Source organism: Echinops telfairi, unplaced genomic scaffold, assembly GCF_000313985.2.
Source record: "Echinops telfairi isolate 266 unplaced genomic scaffold, ASM31398v2 ScPeMD7_2;HRSCAF=8, whole genome shotgun sequence".
In the NCBI taxonomy this organism is placed as follows: domain Eukaryota; kingdom Metazoa; phylum Chordata; class Mammalia; order Afrosoricida; family Tenrecidae; genus Echinops; species Echinops telfairi.
The window spans coordinates 32,402,721-32,420,802 of NW_022103898.1; the positions used below are offsets into that span (position 1 = coordinate 32,402,721).

General features: G+C 42.9%; 1 protein-coding gene across 2 annotated transcripts in view; it reads left to right on the top strand.

Moving 5' to 3' along the window:
• Nucleotides 1-18,082, top strand: part of NTN4 (netrin 4) — a 138,853-nt gene that overhangs the window by 50,651 nt on the left and 70,120 nt on the right. For both annotated transcript variants that reach the window (XM_045290161.1, XM_045290166.1), the window contains exon 3: nucleotides 6,902-7,180. In XM_045290161.1, the coding sequence (XP_045146096.1) occupies nucleotides 6,902-7,180 (279 nt within the window). The remainder of the gene's footprint in view (nucleotides 1-6,901; nucleotides 7,181-18,082) is intronic.

The window sequence follows — 18,082 nt, forward strand, 5'->3', positions numbered from 1 at the left end:
GTGGGTGAAAGTCTTGTGGATCCAGTGGTGGAGGAGGCATCTTAGTGCTGGCATGAGTCTCACATGGCTCCTCCAGATCCAGGGCTCTGAGTCTGTCAGTGTAGCTCCATGTGGCTTGTCAGCAGGAATGTCTCGCAGGAAGACAGGCAGAGAGTCTGTCTGTATCTGGCCTCCAGTGAGCTATTTTTCTCCGTGATGCCTCCAAATGAGGTCATCAAGCTGCAATCTGATTGACAAGCTAGACTCCACCCTCTCGCAAGTTGATACCAGATTATGTAACTACTACAGAAATACTTCCAGAAAACCAAAATATCTTTAATATAGTGTGTTAGACTGGGTTAACCAGAAGAACAAATCCAGGGACACTCATAGATGTGTGGGAAAGAGCTTTATATCAAGAAATAATTATATATCAAGAAAACATCTCAGCCAGCCCAACTCAAGTCCAAAAGTCTGATACTAACCTGTAAGTCCCTCTTCAAACTCACTCAGTCACAGGCAAGGATGCACATGTTAGGGGGAGGTAGACGGGGAGGGGGAGGGTTAATGCAGGAAGATCAGAGGCCGGTGGGTGAAAAACATGTGGAGCCAATGGTGCTGATAATGTCACAGGGCTGTGGCAGAACCAGGGTCAGCTAGCAGGAAGGTGAAGGCAGGGAGAACAGGGGAGGTTCTCAGGACCCTCCTTGTGAGAAGGCCATGCCCACAAGGAGTCACCATTAAGCTATGACCTGATTGACAGGCTAAACTCTACCCCTACACTTTTATATATCATCAAGTTGACTTGAAATTATGTGACTACCACATATCATAATACAGTAAACAAAAAAACTGAAACACCGCCATCAGGCTGATTCCAACTCATAATGACCCTATATAACAGAGTAGAATTGCTCTTGTGCAATTCCAAGACTTTAAATCTCTAGTGGGGTAGAGAGCTTCATCTTTCTCCCTCAGGGCAGCTGGTGGGTTTGAACCCCTAACCTTGTGGTTAGCAGCTCAATGAATAACCCACTGTATCGCAAGAGTTCCTTAATTGATAATAATAGTAGTTTGATGCATATTGCAAAGTAGTGACCATCGGTTTTTATGAATCAGTGTGTGTACCTCGTATTTTTAATATATATGAGGCTTTCAGTAGTTGGGGGGTGGGTTGGTTCATTGGTTCATCACTGGGGCTTATATGTCAGTCAGCCAGGTATATGTTACCTGGCGACTGCTGGTATAATCAATTCTTTCATTACCAAATTATTTTCTGTTTGTTAGATTTTGTAAATTTTTCCTATTAATTAAATGCGTGTTGAATTATGGACTTTTTTAATTTAGGAAGGATTTTGATAAGTATTATGTGGGGCCCCTATGTCCCAATGGGCTCCAGTGGTGAGATAGGTGGAGTGCGGCATAGAAAAAATATTCACTTGAATATTGCCTAATCCTGAACTCCAGACCTGCCCAGTTACACACAGGAAACAGTGAGTGTGCTTGCAAACCTTATTTTGATATTGTTCTTAGGTGCCATTACGTTGGCTCTGACCCTCGGCGACCCTATGCACAAGAGGACAGAACACTGCACACCCAGCACCATCCTCACAATGGTTCCTGTGCTTGAGCCCATTGTCGCAGCCACTGTGTCACCCATCTCCTTGAGGGCCTTCCTCTTTCTCTTTGCCCTTATACTCGACCAAACATGATGTCCTTCTTCTGACAATACCTACAAAGTATGTAAGAAAAAGTTGTTCCATCCTGGCCTCTAAGGAGCTCTCTGACTGTATTTCACATGTATACACACATACACATGCTGACCCCAAAGAGTCAAAATTTTACAATGACTCCTTTCGGATGCATCACTTCATGCAAAATCTTCTCTACACAGAACATAATAACTTCTCCACATCATGTTACTGATGAACTTCCTACTCCAAAGTGCCTCCCAAGAAGCCCCAGAGGCAGAAAATATAAGTGGTATTTATATGTACTATAGGTTAGGAAAGAATTGAGCAAACAAAATCAAAGTTATTGTCATCAAGTCAATTCCAACTCATAGTGACACTATATGACAGGTTAGAGCTGCCCCTATGGATTTCTGAGACTGTAACTGCAACTCTTTACAAGAGTGGAAAGCCTCATCTTTCTCCCACAGAGCGGCTAGTGGTCTTGAGCTTCTGACTTTGCAGTTAGCAACTTACCTCATAACCACTACATCATCTGGGGTCCTAGGGGATAAAGTTGTTTGAAATTAAAAAGAGACTTAATTTTTTATTTTTTAAAATTATTTTTTAAATCATTTTATTAGGGGCTCATACAACTCTTATCACAATCCACACATACATCAGTTGTGTAAAGCGCATTTATACATTCATTGCCCTCATCATTCTCAAAACATTTCCTGTCCACTCAAGCCCCTGGCACCAGGTCCTCATTTTTCCCCTCCTTCCCCGCTCCCCCCTCCCCCATGTGCCCTTGGTAATTTATAAATTGTTATTTTGTCATATCTTGCCCTGTCTGACGTCTCCCTCCACCCACTCCTCGGTTGAGACTTAATTTTTTTTTAAAAAATCTCACCTACTACCCAAATTTCAAGAACAATGTTATAATCAATTCCATCACCAAAAATAGATTATTTATCTACTCCTGGTGATACTGTTGGGTAAGCATTGAATTATTAGCCACAAGGTTTGTGATTCACGCCCCCCAGTTGCTCTGTGGGAGAAAAAGGAGTCTAGCTGTTCTGTAAAGATTTACAGCCTGTGAAACGATCTACAGGGTCACTGTGAGTCAGAAGAGCTTGGTGGTATAGTGAGTTACAGCAGCTCAAAATCTCCAGCAGCTCCACAGGAGACAGGGGAAGCACTCAGCTGTGGGGTCACTGGGAGACTCAATGCGGTGAATTTGGTTTGGGATGAGTAGGAATCAACTTGATGGCCGTGGGTTGACTTTATAGCACTGGTTTGGGTGCATGCCAGGCTACTGGGGAAACAACGCGGTGACTTCAACAAAGGCCCTGCCCTCATGCAGTGTACATTTTAGGGTAATACCAGGAGGACATCAAACCAATCATCAACTCTAAAGATCATGTGTCTGGTAGTAATAGCATACTCATAGCCAAGATAAAGCAGGGCCGGCAGCAGGACTTTGTACTGAATCTGAAAGGAACGGGAGGTCTTTAGGTGGGGGTTGGTAGTGAATAAAGAATAGATTGTTAGGGGCAAATGTCCATTGAATTATTACTCTTTCCCCCAAGGTTCTATTTCACTGAGGGTGATTCTGCACATGTGGATCTGAAGAGGTGAGCCTACAAAACTCATCTTTGCATTCTTCAGTGTAAATTTGAATTCTAAAATGAAATTTTAAGTCTAAAACATTCCTGAAGGGAGTTTATTGAAGTCAGAAGTTACTTTAAGATACATTCTCCCTGAGGAGTAGTGGGGAGGAGATGAGCCACTTAGGGTTCAGTATAGCAATAATGAAACCCACAAACTTCCTCTAGTTCTTAAACGCTTCCTCCCCCCAACTACCATGACCCCAATTCTGCCTTGCAGACTTGGTTATACCAGAGGAGGCACAGTGGTACAGATGGGAATTGGAAACGCGGGGTCACAACAGTGGCGATACCAGGAGGGGAGGGGTGGGGGGTAGAAAGGGGGAATTGATCACAGGGATCTATATATAACCTCCTCTCTGAGGGATGAGCAGCAGAAGGGTGGGTGAAGGGAGACGACGGGCAGTGTAAGATAAGATATAATAATAATTTATAAATTATTAAGGATTCATGGGGGAACGGGGAGTGGGAAGGGAGGAGGGGGTAAGGAAAATGAGCTGATTCCAGGAACCCAAGAGGAAAGCAAATTTTGGGAATAATGAGGGCAACAAATATATAGGTGTGCTTTACACAATTGATCTATGTATTGTGATGAATTGTATAAGCCCCAATAAAATGATTAAATTAAAAAAAAAAGATGCATTCTCCCTAACTGGAAGTTGTTCCGAAGCCTACTCTTTAAATAATTACTTTATTTTCTTACTGCATGGTCACCAAAATGTTTCTGTTTGGGGGATTTTCTGTGTCAATCAACTTTGTAACACACCATAAAAACCAAAGGATACTTGAGAACTTCTCCACAGGAGCCTTTGTGTCTCTTACTAGATAAATTGAGATGATGCCCTGTGGTGCAGTGGTTACTCGATGGGCTGCTCACTGCACAGTCAGCAGTTCGAAACCCCCCGTCATTCTGAAGGAGGAAGATGAGGCTTTCTAGTCTTGTCAGGGGTGACAGCCTTGAAAACCCGCAGGGGCAGTTCTACCCGATCGTAGAGGGCCACTGTAAGTCAGCATCAACCGGATGACAGTGAGTTAAGTTATTAAATCTCTTTTTATCTTTTCAAAAATCTGTACACCAAAGTATAACTTAGTCTTGGCCTCATTTACAGTGCTGTTTCTGTCTCAATATATTTGGGGGGTCCCTTTTAATAGTCTTTGGTTTCCACTGGCATTGATAACCTCCCTCTTTCCACCAAGTTCTTCCCCAAGTCTTAGGTCTGCAAAAGAGTTTTGTGCCATGGCCCTCTCCATAGTGCACAGACCCCAGGGCCTCCTACTATCAAGATCAGTCCCTTCTAACCCTTCCACCCTCTGGTTTCCTCCCCAGAGCTAAAGTTTCACGTTGCTGTTAGAGTCCATAGTTGTTCATAACCTACACCGTAAAACAGTCTCATTGTGTCCTGCACTGGTCTGGAAGTGTTGTTAACCGACTTGACCAACCATTTGAGTCACTGGGTCTGGTTTTAAATGAATTTTTCATATCCTCAGTAATAATCTACCCTCAAAAGATATGTGAATGGATTTGAGGCTGGCATTTAATTCTAGCTCCAATCTAAGAAGAATTAGTTCTTACAACATGCCCCTGCTTGATGCTCAACCCTCGTGAAGAAATCCCTGAAAATATCACAGTGCTATAGCAAAGTGTGGTGAGGAAACTAGAAGGTTCCCTGCTATCAGAAGGTACAGTGGCTTCTGGGCTCTTAAAGTCTTATCTTCAAACAAGCAGCCACCTAAGTGAGGCGCCAACTAAATCCACATGGAAGAAGCACATCAGCCTGTGTGATCTAAAGATTGTAAATAATATAATCCAAATCTGAAGGAGGAAATGGTATCAGAGCTTAAATTGTGAACACCTCATTTGCAAAAGGCTATGGATGCCAGTGCAGCCCCAAATCCATTTGAGGGTCCACACATGCAATAGGTTCGGGGGGGAAAACCCCTCTGGCTATAGTTGAGGGCTGTGAATAATCTTGTTATAAGACAGAGGGTATTGTAAAGTCAATTATGGCAAATGTAGTTAGGTTAAAATGTAATATCTTAAAACATCCACAACAACAATGTAATAGCTTAACATTTGACCTCCCTTCAACCCATTTTAAAATTGTTTCAGTTAAAAAGAATACACGTGGATTAAGCCTCTGGTGAATCCTTTCTTATTAGAGACCAGGGATGTGAACAGCATTGCTCTCTTGCACAATGCATTGGAAAGTGGGTTATTGCAGATGCAGTTAGGTTAACATGTTTAACACCTTATCGTTTGATCGTTCTTTTTACCCATTGTAAATTTGTTCTAGTTTTTAATATTTTCTGATTTCTTTTGATTGAGGTTTTCCTCTGTTTTACTTTATTTGTGTTGTTAACTTTTGTTTGTTTCTTTCTTTTTTAACTGTTTTTTCCGTATATGAAATCCAGACCAGGTAAATCTACACAGTCAATAACTGGATGAATGACTCCATGGGGGCCTGGCAGGAGAGGTTGGGGGGAAATGGGGAACTAATAACGATGAGTACCAGGATGAAGAAAATATTCTCAAACTGATGGTGGTGATGATTGCACAACTCTTCTTGATATGATTGAAATACTGAATCATATGTACGGTTTGTGAATTATATGCCCAAACGTTGTTTTTTTAAGATGCATATTTACTACCAGTAAGGATATTCTAAAATGTGGTGAAAACTTGGAAAGCACTTTCAGAGAAGCACCAGCGACTATTTGTGGCAACAGTGGCCCCAATTAGAAGGATGTGGACTGTTTGGTCCTTCCAAGCACCTACATACTGAGAGCCAACCTTCCTTTGGAAACATAAATGACCAGATCTGGATTTTACCATTGCTTCCTAATTGATCCTCCTGTTTGTATGCTTCACCTCTTTAGAACCCACTGTTCTCAGAGAAGAAAAGATTATTAAAGAATGAAGTCATATTGCTTCCCTGTCTAAAATCAGTCAGTGGCTTCCCACCACGGCTAGAATAACTCTCCCATGACACTGTGGCTGCAACAATAGGTTCAAGCATTGGACCAATTGTGAGACTAGTGCAGGACAGGGCAGGGTTTGGGTCATGTGCATAGGTTTGCTATGGGTCAGCACTGACTCAATGACACTAACGACCATGCCATGACCTTCAAAGAGCTCTATACATGATCTGTGGTGTCCTGGCTCTCTGCCCTCCTCGCCCACCTCTTTTCCCTTCATTTTCTGGACTCAGGTCATAAGAGCCTTGTTCCTTGAACAAGCCACGCTTGATTCGGCTTCAAGGCCTTTATACTTACTATTCCTTCTGCCCCGGAAGGCTCTCCCCCAAGAGATTTTCATGTTAGCTCCATCTCAATTTTCAGGTCTCTGCTACCTGTTTGGACACAGAAGAATTACAGTTGTATTTATAATTCTTCTGTAGCCAAGCAGGAAGCACACGGAGCTCTTCCCCAGGTGGGTCAGGCCTAACACCTTCTTGTTACCTTATCACTCCCAGAGTACACGAGCTATCTATCAGTCAAGGCAGGACGAGATTGGACAAACAACTGAGGGTTTGTAGACAGATCTATCTACGTACATACACATGGGATTTTTGTCTCTTACAGGTTATTTTCAGAGCTCTGTCACCACCCTATGACGTGGAGAACCTGTACAGTGTCAAAGTGCAGGAGCAGTTGAAGATCACCAACCTCCGTGTGCAGCTACTCAAACGTCAGTCTTGCCCCTGTCAGAGAAATGACCTGAATGCAAAGCCCCAGCATTTCACCCACTATGCAATCTACGACTTCATTGTCAAGGGCAGCTGCTTCTGTAACGGCCACGCTGACCAGTGCGTACCTGTGGATGGCTTCAGACCTGTCAAGGCACCGGGAGCATCCCACGTGGTATGTAATGCAAGGCCTCTCCTAAGAAAAACAAACCATAAATGACCTTCAGCTTAGTTCCTGTTCAGTCAGTGTACGCCTGGCATGCTTCTTGCTTCTTCCTCTGTCGATCCACTCTGCTGCCTCCATGACCGTCCTAGGAGGTGCCCATGGGCTTGTTTTCCATCTGCAGTTTTAGACTTATCAATAGACAAAAGTGATAAGCAGGTGCCTCCTTCAGTGACAACACCCATGCCAATTTCAGTCCCCCGACCTTCAGATATTAAATGTAAGGTGAGTAGTAGAGACAGGTTGGCCTAGTCATGTTAGTGCCATTATCACACAAAAGCCATTTTTGTCAATAAATGGGGGTTATTGTTGAGTCGATTTTTAAAGTGGAAAAAAAATAAGAACCTCAGTTTAATGCCCAGTACTGTTAGCTGCCCAGTCAATGGCTGAATGATAATTCTTCTCTGTTGAAGAGTAGCCCAACCTCCTCTTCACCCTAAGGCAGAGTTAAACTCTCTTTCTTCTAGGCTCAAACATCTTTCTCTGCTTCCTGCTGAGTGTTTACCCCTGTGAGTCTCCCAGATGACCTAAGAAAGCCCTGGAAGCAGGATTGTATAATCTGTGTCACTTCAGATCCACTGCCATCGGGTCCACGTCAACTTGCAGCAACCCTCCAGCACAGGGTAGCACTGCCCCCGTGGGTTTCTGAGACTAATTCTTCACAGGAGGAGAAAGCCTCGTCTTTCTCTCACAGAACAGCTGATGGGTCCAAGCAGTGGATCTTGCTGTGAGCAGCTCAACGTGGAGCCACTACACCACCAAGACTCCCCGTGTAAACTTCAGGTCTGGTGCATTACCTGAGTCAGAAGTAGGTGCTGACTCGGTAGGTCTTTTATTGTATGATCACTCACTCTTACTCCACTGAGTGCACTCTGACTCCTACCGGTAGTGAGCCTATAGGACAGTGGTTCTCAACCTGTGGGTCACGACCCCTTTGGGGGTTGAACGATCCTTTCACAGGGGTCACCCAATTCATATCAGTAGCAAAATCATAGTTATGAAGTAGCAACAAAAATAATTTTATGGTTGGGGGGGTCACCACACCATGAGGAACTGTATGAAAGGGTCACAGCATTAGGAAGGTTGAGAACCTTGGACAAGGACACTGCCTAGGACAAGGTTGCATGACCCTTTTTCGAGAGTAGAAAGGCTCATCTTTCTCTCATGGAACAGCTGGTGGTTTCGAACTCCAAACCTTGTAGTTAGCAGTCCAAGAGTGACGCACTGCCACCAGCATTCCTCCTATTGAATGAGGGCGACATAGAAATACCCAGAGATGATGAAAGATTGGTGGCATCATCTATTTGTCTTGACCTCATCTTCCTTTAAAAAAGATACAGACAACACCTGCAAGGACCTTGTGGGGATGCACCCCGAGTTTGTGGTTGGAGATTAGGCAAGGAGAACAGCCAGTTCTGTAATGTTATATAGTTTGCTGTGCTCCTTCTGGGCTAATAATAGTAACACATTTAAAAGGCCTCAGAGGATCCTTGGTGCATTACCTATAGGGTCGACTTCCACATTCTTTCTTCCTTCTCCTAACCCTGACGTGAAAGAGAGCCACCTGTAACCATGAGCCAGTGAGTCAGCCGAGCCGTTTGTATTGGCTGAGTTCCTGGGATGCAAGACACCACGGGGTTGACTGCAGTGATGAGCATGGAGACCAGAGAGCTCCTCCCTCCAGACGTGAAACTGGGGCTAAGAGTTGAAGAAAATGCAGTACCTATTCAACAAAAAGCCACTCATTTCCTGATACTGAAGGATCTTTGGACTAATAGTTCTTCAAATAAAGCATGGAATCATTTGGCCTTTCTAAATGAATTGGGCTCCTGTGAGACTCAGATAGAAAACAATCTAGATGTTCTAAAGCTATGACAACCTGCTTCACTGTTTACATGAGGTAGAGTACTAATACGTGTCTGCCGCTGTAATGAAGGGAATTGTTGAAAGAAGGGTATGTCGCTCCTCCGTTTCCTAAACTGTTTTCATACTAGAGGACTTACAGTACAGAGTCCTGAGAACCAGAACAGACCCTAGTCTGAGACCCTCCTGAACATGGCACAGAACAGGCTCTTAAGAAAGACTTACGGTTGAAATCCATTTTCTAAGAAATAAAGATGTTTTCAGATCTGAGAGCTACAAAAAAAAAAAAAAAAAGAAAGACTTATGGACCTATAGACTAACCCAGATGACTCTGAGCAAACATATCCAAGTTACCAGCGCCCTCAAGAGCCTGATCAAACTTTTGTGAGGAAGCATTTAAAACAAGACTTCCTGGAGTTTTTCACTGTACTGACTGTTGTTTTAGTAAGACCTCTGAACTTCAACTTTCAAAAGTTAGCACAACTTCTAAGGCTAAGGGGAAACTTCTAGAAGCTACTGTTAGTTCTATGGGGATAATTAATCAAAGTTGCCAGGGACTTGTGCAGAAGCCCTAAATATAATATCCCTTACAATAGTCTGCCAACAAGGGAATTATCAACCTACAAGGGGATCTAAGTAACCAAATGGAGGGGCTTATATCGTAAGTGTTTTTCCATTTCAAAGGGAAGTTAGAATGAGAAGTCCCCATCCTAGAACCCCACGGAATGGAAACCTCATTTCCTTACTAATCTCGAGCTGCCTTAAAAAGCCATTTCTGTTTTTAGTGACATCTGCTACCCAGTTTTCAGACTGCGTCCAAGTTCAGACACAGGGATGGTCCCTCGTGCAGTAACTGGAGCATGTGTCTTAGCCAAGCCAGGCCCAGGCAAACCTGGCCCCGGGCCCAGGCAAAGGATTACAATCAGGCTCAGTGGCCAAGGCTTTGTTGGCCTCCAGAATCCAGTTCTATGAGAGTCCTTGCTGACTCTTTTTTTAAAGGTCAAAGTAACTAGGCCCATTGCATATTAGGAGCATAGCTGTTTGGGGGGTGTGTGTGTGTCTTTTGTTTGTTATAGGAACCCCGTTGGCGTAGTGGTCATGCATTGATCTTGCCAGCTGCGAGATCAACCGTTTGAAACCACCAGCTGCACCTCGGGAGAAAGACAGGCCTCCCTCTTCCCATGAAGAATTACAAACTCAGAAGCAGAATTACAACCTCACAAGGGCAGCTCTCACCTATGTACAGGGTCCCTCTGAGTCAGCATTGACTCGATGCTAGTGAGTTTGGGTTTTTCGGTTGGTTGGTTTCAGGAAGAAGATAGACATAAGGTCAACTGCCCTCTCACAATTGTGTATCTCTGGACACCAATCATATCTCTGGACATTGTTCTACCTAGGAGGTTATACATAAGTAGATTTACAAGTTATGCCTACGGAATGGAAGGCCACCTCCTAAGAAATGCTGTTTTCATAGTCCCTCTTGTCGTAAGTACAACTAGCATATAACTCGAGCTTTCTAAAGCACCGTTATCCTTTATGAAAGAGGCTCGCAATTCTGTGGTCCCACAATCCTAATAGCATCAGCACACCTGGAAATTCCTAGAAATACAAATTTGGAGGCCTCTCCTTAGGTCTAATGAACTAGAAACTTGAGTACAGGGGCCCCGGGAGTCTGTGTTTGACAAGTCCCGCAGGCTATTTCTAATATCTCGCTCAAGTTTGAGAATTGCTTGTTTGCGACTACGGCAGTTCATCTGTGGCTGATAGTGTTATTAGAGCAAGTGATTAATTAATGACATCTGATTTTATGAGCTAGAATTTTTAATGGCTAATGACAGAGAATGAAGGAATTTAAAGAAATGAAATTTAGATCGCTGCTTAAGCTACATAAGATTCCAGACGCCTTTGCTTTCTTTGGGAGACTAGAATAATGAGAAGGGAGACGTGGGGCACAAGTCGGTAGCACACTTTCCTCAGGCTTCCTCCTGTGTCTTTGCAAGCAGCTCAGTCTTCTCCATGCTCCCTGCTCTCCCAGATGCGCTCAGCTAAGTCTCAACCAGTCAGTGTCTCCTCATCGGCTCATTCTGCTGCAGGCAGGACGGCCCAATGATTCACGCAGCTCACGATATGACTCTTGACAGAATTAACCAAGTGACACGGTCTCAGTGGGCCTTGTTTCCTAATAAAATTAGGACATTTTCTATGATTATTGTGAGAAGATGTATCTTATGTCATTATTGTAAGGATTAAAAAGTTGGATAGCCAGTGCCTGGGATAGAGTAGTAGATCCTAGTACTCATAGTGCATAATACTTCCCCAAGGACAACTAGCCCAGGAGAAAGACAGGGCTCTTTGCTCCTGTGAAGAATTACAGTCTCGGAAACCCACAGGGGCAATTCTGCTCTGTCCACTCTGAGTTAGCATCAGCTGGATGGCAGTGAGAATCACAACCAAAATAAATAGACCATAGCGTATGTGCTACTTGCCATGCTACTAGGCTGGGAGACTTCGGGGAAGAAAAACTGTATTGAGACTCCAGCCTGCTGGGGCCCTGGAAATGAGAGGAAAATGAGATTGTCGGGTTTTTTTTCCTTTCAGCTATAGAGCACTCAACTGAGTTCTCTGTTTCCCAGCAGCTGGGGATTTCACAGCTGTTGGGTGATGGATGGTCATGGGAAGGAACACAGGGACCATTTCATTGTTTCATGAAAATCTCAACCATTGAAAACCACAGAGGCCTTCGAACACCATGGAGAATTGTTTAAATGCCTGGAACTGCACCTGTTTAAGGTGGTTCTTTCCTTTGTAACCAGAAATCCATCATAAAACATGTCACGGTTTGCCCTCATATGTTTTAAGAGTCAACACTGGCACTTGTAGAACCAACCCTTTAACAGGGTTGGACCCAAAGTACTTAGTTATCTAGCTGTGTAAGGCAGCTTTGGGGGTTGTTCATAGTGTTGAATGGCAAAAGGTTTTCCTTACGGAACCTGACTTGCATTTCCTTATGTATTTGTGTCTGCATGCCTCACACATCCAGCAAGTTTGTATAAACTCAGCACAGATTTAAAACCACCATGTTCATCTTCTTTCTTATATTGCTTTATTACAGCGTGACTAAGCCAAAAGTATAACTAGAAAGTGCTTGAGATGTAAAATAACTTACAAAGTTATTGTAGTTGTGGGCTGTTGAGTGATCCCAGTTCGCAGTTTCTTAGGCTGTAAAATGTGACAATCTCTTTCGAGAGGATTCTCAGCCTCGGAGCCTCCGGGGGATCGGTTCTACACTGTCGTATAGGGTGTTGTTATGAGTCAGAATTACCGGTAATTAGATGGTAACAATAACAGGTGGCCAGGTTGTTTCTCCTGCAAGTGGCTGGTGGGTTCAAATCTCTGACCTTGCGATCAGCAGCGGTCAGCTTGGGATCCTTAATAAAGTTATTAAATGTCAATGTTTTTAAAGGAAGAAATCTTTAGTCATATAATGAAGCATATATTCATGTTTGGAAATGAGCATCTGTAGATTAGTTATAGGGCTGATATAAGTTGGAATTCAACTCAATAGCAAGAGGCTTGGTTTTCTTATTGCTGGTTTTTTGTTTGTTTGGTTTGGTTTTAATGAGTGATAGTTTTTTCCTCAGCATGGAAATTATCGTGGGTTATGCAACCTAAGTATAGCTCCCACTTGTTGAGTGCTTCCTCATTAGGTCAGGTCTTATGCTGTCACATTAAAGTTTCATTGAATTTAAAGTTCACAACAAGTGTGTGATGTGGCATCAGGGTTGCCTTGCATAGATCTGGATCCAGCTCTGGGAATGTCAACTGACTTTCCTAAAGCTGGTCTCTAGCTGAAGTTTAAACTTGCTGGTCAGGCACTGATTCCCATTCTCTTTTGGTTGGTGTTGAGCTGTTGAGATTTATCAAAACCAAAAACACCAAACTCACTGCTATCAAGTAGATTTCCAGGCATAGTGACCCTAGAGGATGGGCAGAAATGTCCTTGTGGGAAGACTGTAAGTCCTTATGGGAGTAGAAAGCCTCATCGTTCTGCTAAAGAGCAAAGTGTGGGTTCAAACTGCTGACCTTGAGGTTTACCACTACACCACCAAGTCTCCTGAGATATGCCAAGAAGAGGAAAGGTAGAGAGGACAGAGGGTTAAGGGAGATGAAGGTACATTCAAAGCGGAAACCAAAGTTACTGCCATTGAATTCATTTTGACTCCTAGTGACCCCACCCAACTACAAACCCAACTTACTGCCATGGAGTCAGTGCTGACTTGTAGCGACCCTTTCGTGGGTTTTTGAGATTTTAACTCTTTACGGGCATAGAAAGTCCAGTCCTTCTCTCCCTCAGAGCTGCTGGTGGTTTCAAACCGCAGACCCTGCAGATCGAAGCCCATCTCGTAACGACTACATAACTCAGGCTCCTATACATACAAAATAAAACTGGCCCTTTGGCCTTATGAGAATGTAAATCTTTGTGGGAGCAGAAAGGCTCATCTTTCTACCAAGGAATGGCAGGTAGTTTTAACGACTGACTTTGCAGTTAGCAGCCCAGCCTGTAAATATACCAAATGAATATGGAGGAAAATGGCATGAGAGTTCAAAGCCTGTCCTTGCAATCACAGGTTAGCTGTTTCTAGAATTTATTAAGCCCTTGCACCCTGGGTGCTACATTTGGTTTGCACTTGACTACCAGACTGAAGATGGCTCATTCAGATTTCCTTCAGCAGAACAGTGAAAGGTAGGCCTCATAATCTGCTTCCATAAAGATTACAGCCGAGAAAGCCCTATGCAGCAGGCAGTTCTATCCTTTCACACACAAGGTTGCCTCAGTTGGAGTCAACTCCCAGGCAACGGATTTGGTTTGACTTTCTCTTGCATTATTTCACTGGGTCCGTCCTACAACCCCGGGGAGATAAGTATTTTTATTTTTCTTCTCCAGAAAAAGACAAACTAAGAATCAGGGATATTAGTTTACTTCCTTGATACATAGTGATGGTGCCATTCATCATGCCTACAGTATGCATGGCCAGACATAATAGGCCTTCAAGAAAAGATTCTTAATAAAGGCTGGTCTTACAGGGATAAGTAATCTATATGATATGGCACCAGGAAGTATCACTGGTTTTCTCATCTGTTTTATTCATCAGTTAGAGAAATGACCCACCCAAAGGGAAGTAAAAGAGAAAGAATAAAAGCAGTAAATTTGGATAATCTAGATATTGAATAATTTACAAATCTTTTGGGGGGTATACACCATCTTTGATGAGTATATTAGGTTGGATCCCCCGAGCCCCCACATCACTGCCATTGAGTTGATTCTGATTCATAGCAACCCTACAGGAAAGGATAGAGCTGCCCCTGCAGGCTTCCAAGACTGTAAGTCTTTAAAGGAATAGAAAGCCTCATCATTCTCCCTCAGATCCCTGCGGATCTTGAACTTCTGACCTTGCAGTTAGCAGCCCAACAGGTAACCAAACCCATCACCCCCCGCGGAAACCCCAACCAAACTCAATGCCATTAGGTTCATTCCAGCTCCTGGTGACCCTACAGGACAGAATAGAACTGTCCCTGTGGATTTCCAAGAATAGAACTCATTATGGGAGCAGAAAGCCTCATCTTTCTACCATAAAGTGACTGGCTTTGACCCACTGACTTTGCATTTAGCAGCCCAGTGTGTAACCCACTGCACTACCAGGGCTCCTAGGTGGATCAGAAAGAAGGATTTCTGATTCTACCATCTTTTAGTTCCACTTCCAGCCCTAAGTCATTTTCCCTACAAATGGAGGGTAGCAGTGAGTCCAGTCATTTCATCCGTGTTACATTAGGACTGGGGAAATGGGTCATTCTGTCACCACAGGGGCATGCTTTTGTCTTCCTAACATTTACAGAAGTCTTCAGCTTGACAATTGGATAGGGTTAAATCAGACTATTCTCAATCATCTCAAGGTCTTGACCTTATTATTTCAGTGTGCCTGTGTTGGCATGTATAACTTTTCCAGTAGTCCCTTGGCAATGAGTAACTGTAGATGCCAGAGAAGGCAGACAGAATGGTTGATTATACTTCATTTACTACCTTGTGTTTCCAACTAGAAGGAGAACCCAGTAAAATCTGTTCATGGCTGGAACGTGCTAGAGTTTTAACTGTAAAACTTCCCAAGGAGCTTTGCCTTATTTTCTCTTGAGACGGTCAGTAAGACACACTTTGGTTTCATAGCCAAATTTGCTGTGATAACTCTTTTTATCTTATGATTAGGGAACGAAAAGACTTCAGAACCAGAGACGTTACAAAACAAAGTTTGTATTCATGAAAGGACTCTCTGTGGGGTTTCTTTCAAAGGTTTCCTCAGTACATTTCAATGCTTACTTAATGTTTTTTTATGTGTTTTTTTAACTGTGTCGCAGAGAATTTCAAGAATAAAAGTATGTACCCAAAGCTAAAATGTGGGTGTTAGAGCATTTATCTCTAAAAATATAAGCCGCCGGATGTATAGGGTTGATTGAATGTGCTTTGCAAAAAAGTGAAGAACGTGTATTCAGGTCACTACTGGGACGTGTTAAAGTACACAAGTGAGGCTTTTGAACAGGTGTAAGCTGCCAGTTCTGACCAACAGAAATTTGAAGATATTTGTTTTTTACTATAAAATGTCTTTTCCAGATATTCCAGGCATATCTCACTCTGCAGCTATCCTCATGAATAGTTCCTTGTTGTGTAGTAGCTTCAGGTCCATCCGTGGGGCAGTGGAAGCTAGAGTCCCATCTTTGTCTGAAGGGCTAACACTCACATAATGGGAGGGGAGGGAGCCACCTGGAAGGCTGAGGTTTCAGATAGCTATCTGACTTCTGGTTCACAACCCAGGGCTCATATTGCTAAGGTATTTCATTGTGACTTGCCAATTTTGTAAGAGCTAGAAATGTACCTAATTTGTCTTCAAACAATTACATTCAGCAGAAGATAAGCTGTAATTTAAGTCTTCATTTCCCTCTTGCAAGAAAAATTTTTAGTGCCCAGAACCATAAGGTTAACACACACACACACACACACACACACACACACACACATGCATACACATACAAATATATTGTAATCATTCCAGGAAAGAGTGAAAGTGCACAGTAACTTCCAATAGTAAGGGAAACAAAGTTTGTGAATCCTTGACATTCAAAACTCTAAATACCATAATTGAGACTTCAGCTGTATTATAATGACCCTATAGGACAGAGTAGAACTGTCCCTGTGGATTTCTGAGACTGTAACTCCATGAGCATGCAAAGCCTCATCTTTCTCCTGAGGAATGCCTGGTGGTTTCAAACTGCTGTCCTTGTGGCTAGCGCTCAATAGGTAAGCACTGTGCCACCAATATAAATATTTTAATAGAGTAAGCGGAGCTATAGAAAAAAAAAGGTAGTAATATTGGTAGGAGTCCCCCGGTGGTACAAATGTTTAACTCCTAACTGAAGAGTTGGTGATTCAAATGTACACAGACTGCTGGGAAGACAATCAGGCCTTAGCTTCTGAAAGGTAATCAACTTTGAGAATGCTACACACGTGGGACTGCCATGATTTGAAATGGAATAATACTAATGATATTAAAGTGGGGTTTTTTTTTAGTAATACAGAATTCTGATATTTTTTTCACTTGCCTTTCTAGTTTGCCTAGATAGAGAAAAAAAAATAGTGGTTTCAAAACACACATACAAAATATATTTGCCAGCTTTAATAAAGCTCACAAATAACAAATGGAAAAAAAGGATAACCACTTGATTACATTTGTTCCACTATCAAAGTAGAAATCAGCTTGCTGACCCACAACAGCAAGGCCTTCACACTACCCGGCACGTAATTTAGCTGGCTCTCAGGATTCCCAAAGGGTGGTGGTTTTATTGTTTCCTAGATAAGGCCTTGGTAAGCATTAAAATGAAAGAGAACATGGGGTCCTCTTATTCCATAGAGTCAATAGAGGCCAAAAGTTGGTTGTTGCATATTTATCACTTAATTGTCACTTGTAACTTAATTCCATCTTGATATGCAGTAAAAGGGAATTTAATGATGTGGGCTGCACGGAAGTAGGAGCTCCACACACTGCCACCTAATACCATTGGCGGGCAAAGCAAGAAACCATAGCCTATTCGGCCCAACATGTAGGTCATCGCCAACTGTCATCGAGTCAAGGAGCTGGCAACCTAAAGTCCTTGGGGTGGACATGGTCTCTCACCCTTTCTGTTAGCAATAAATGCAGAGCCATTTACACCATTTAGTTACCATCCTTCCTCATGTCTCCCAGAGCCCCTGTGTTTCACTCAGTTATACTATTTTCACTGTTGTTGGGTGTCCCCAAGTCCGCTCCAACTCATAGCGAGCCCTGTACACAACAGAGCAAACCAGGCCCAGTCGCGAGCCACCCTCACAATCATTCTGTTTCAGCCCATTGTTGCAGCACTGTGCCCATTCATCTCCTTGAAGGTCTTCCTCTTCTTCACTGGGGGATACTTTACCTTGTACTTTACTTTCTAGGGACTGGTGCCTCCTGATAACAAGTGTGTCCATCCTCACTTCTAAGGAGCATTCTGGCTGTTATTTCCAAGACAGAATTGTTTGTTCTTGTGGAAATGCATACCACTTTCACTATTCCTTGCCAGCACCATAATTCAAATGCATTAATTCTTCTTCAGTCTTTCTTATCCAATGTCCAAAATTCACATCCATACGAAGTGATTGAAAATCTAATGGCTTGGCTCAGGTGACTTCTAGGCTGCTGCTTCCATGAACATTGACTGTGGACCCAAGCAAGACAAATCATCGACACTTCAAACTTTTCTCCATTTATCATGATATTACCTACTGGTTTAGTTGTAAGGATTTTTGTTTTATTTACATTGAGGCATATGTTAGGGTTATCTAGAGAAACAAAACCAAGACACTAATGTTTTACATATATCTGTATAGATAGATAGATAGATAGATAACATAAGAAATAAATAGTTAAT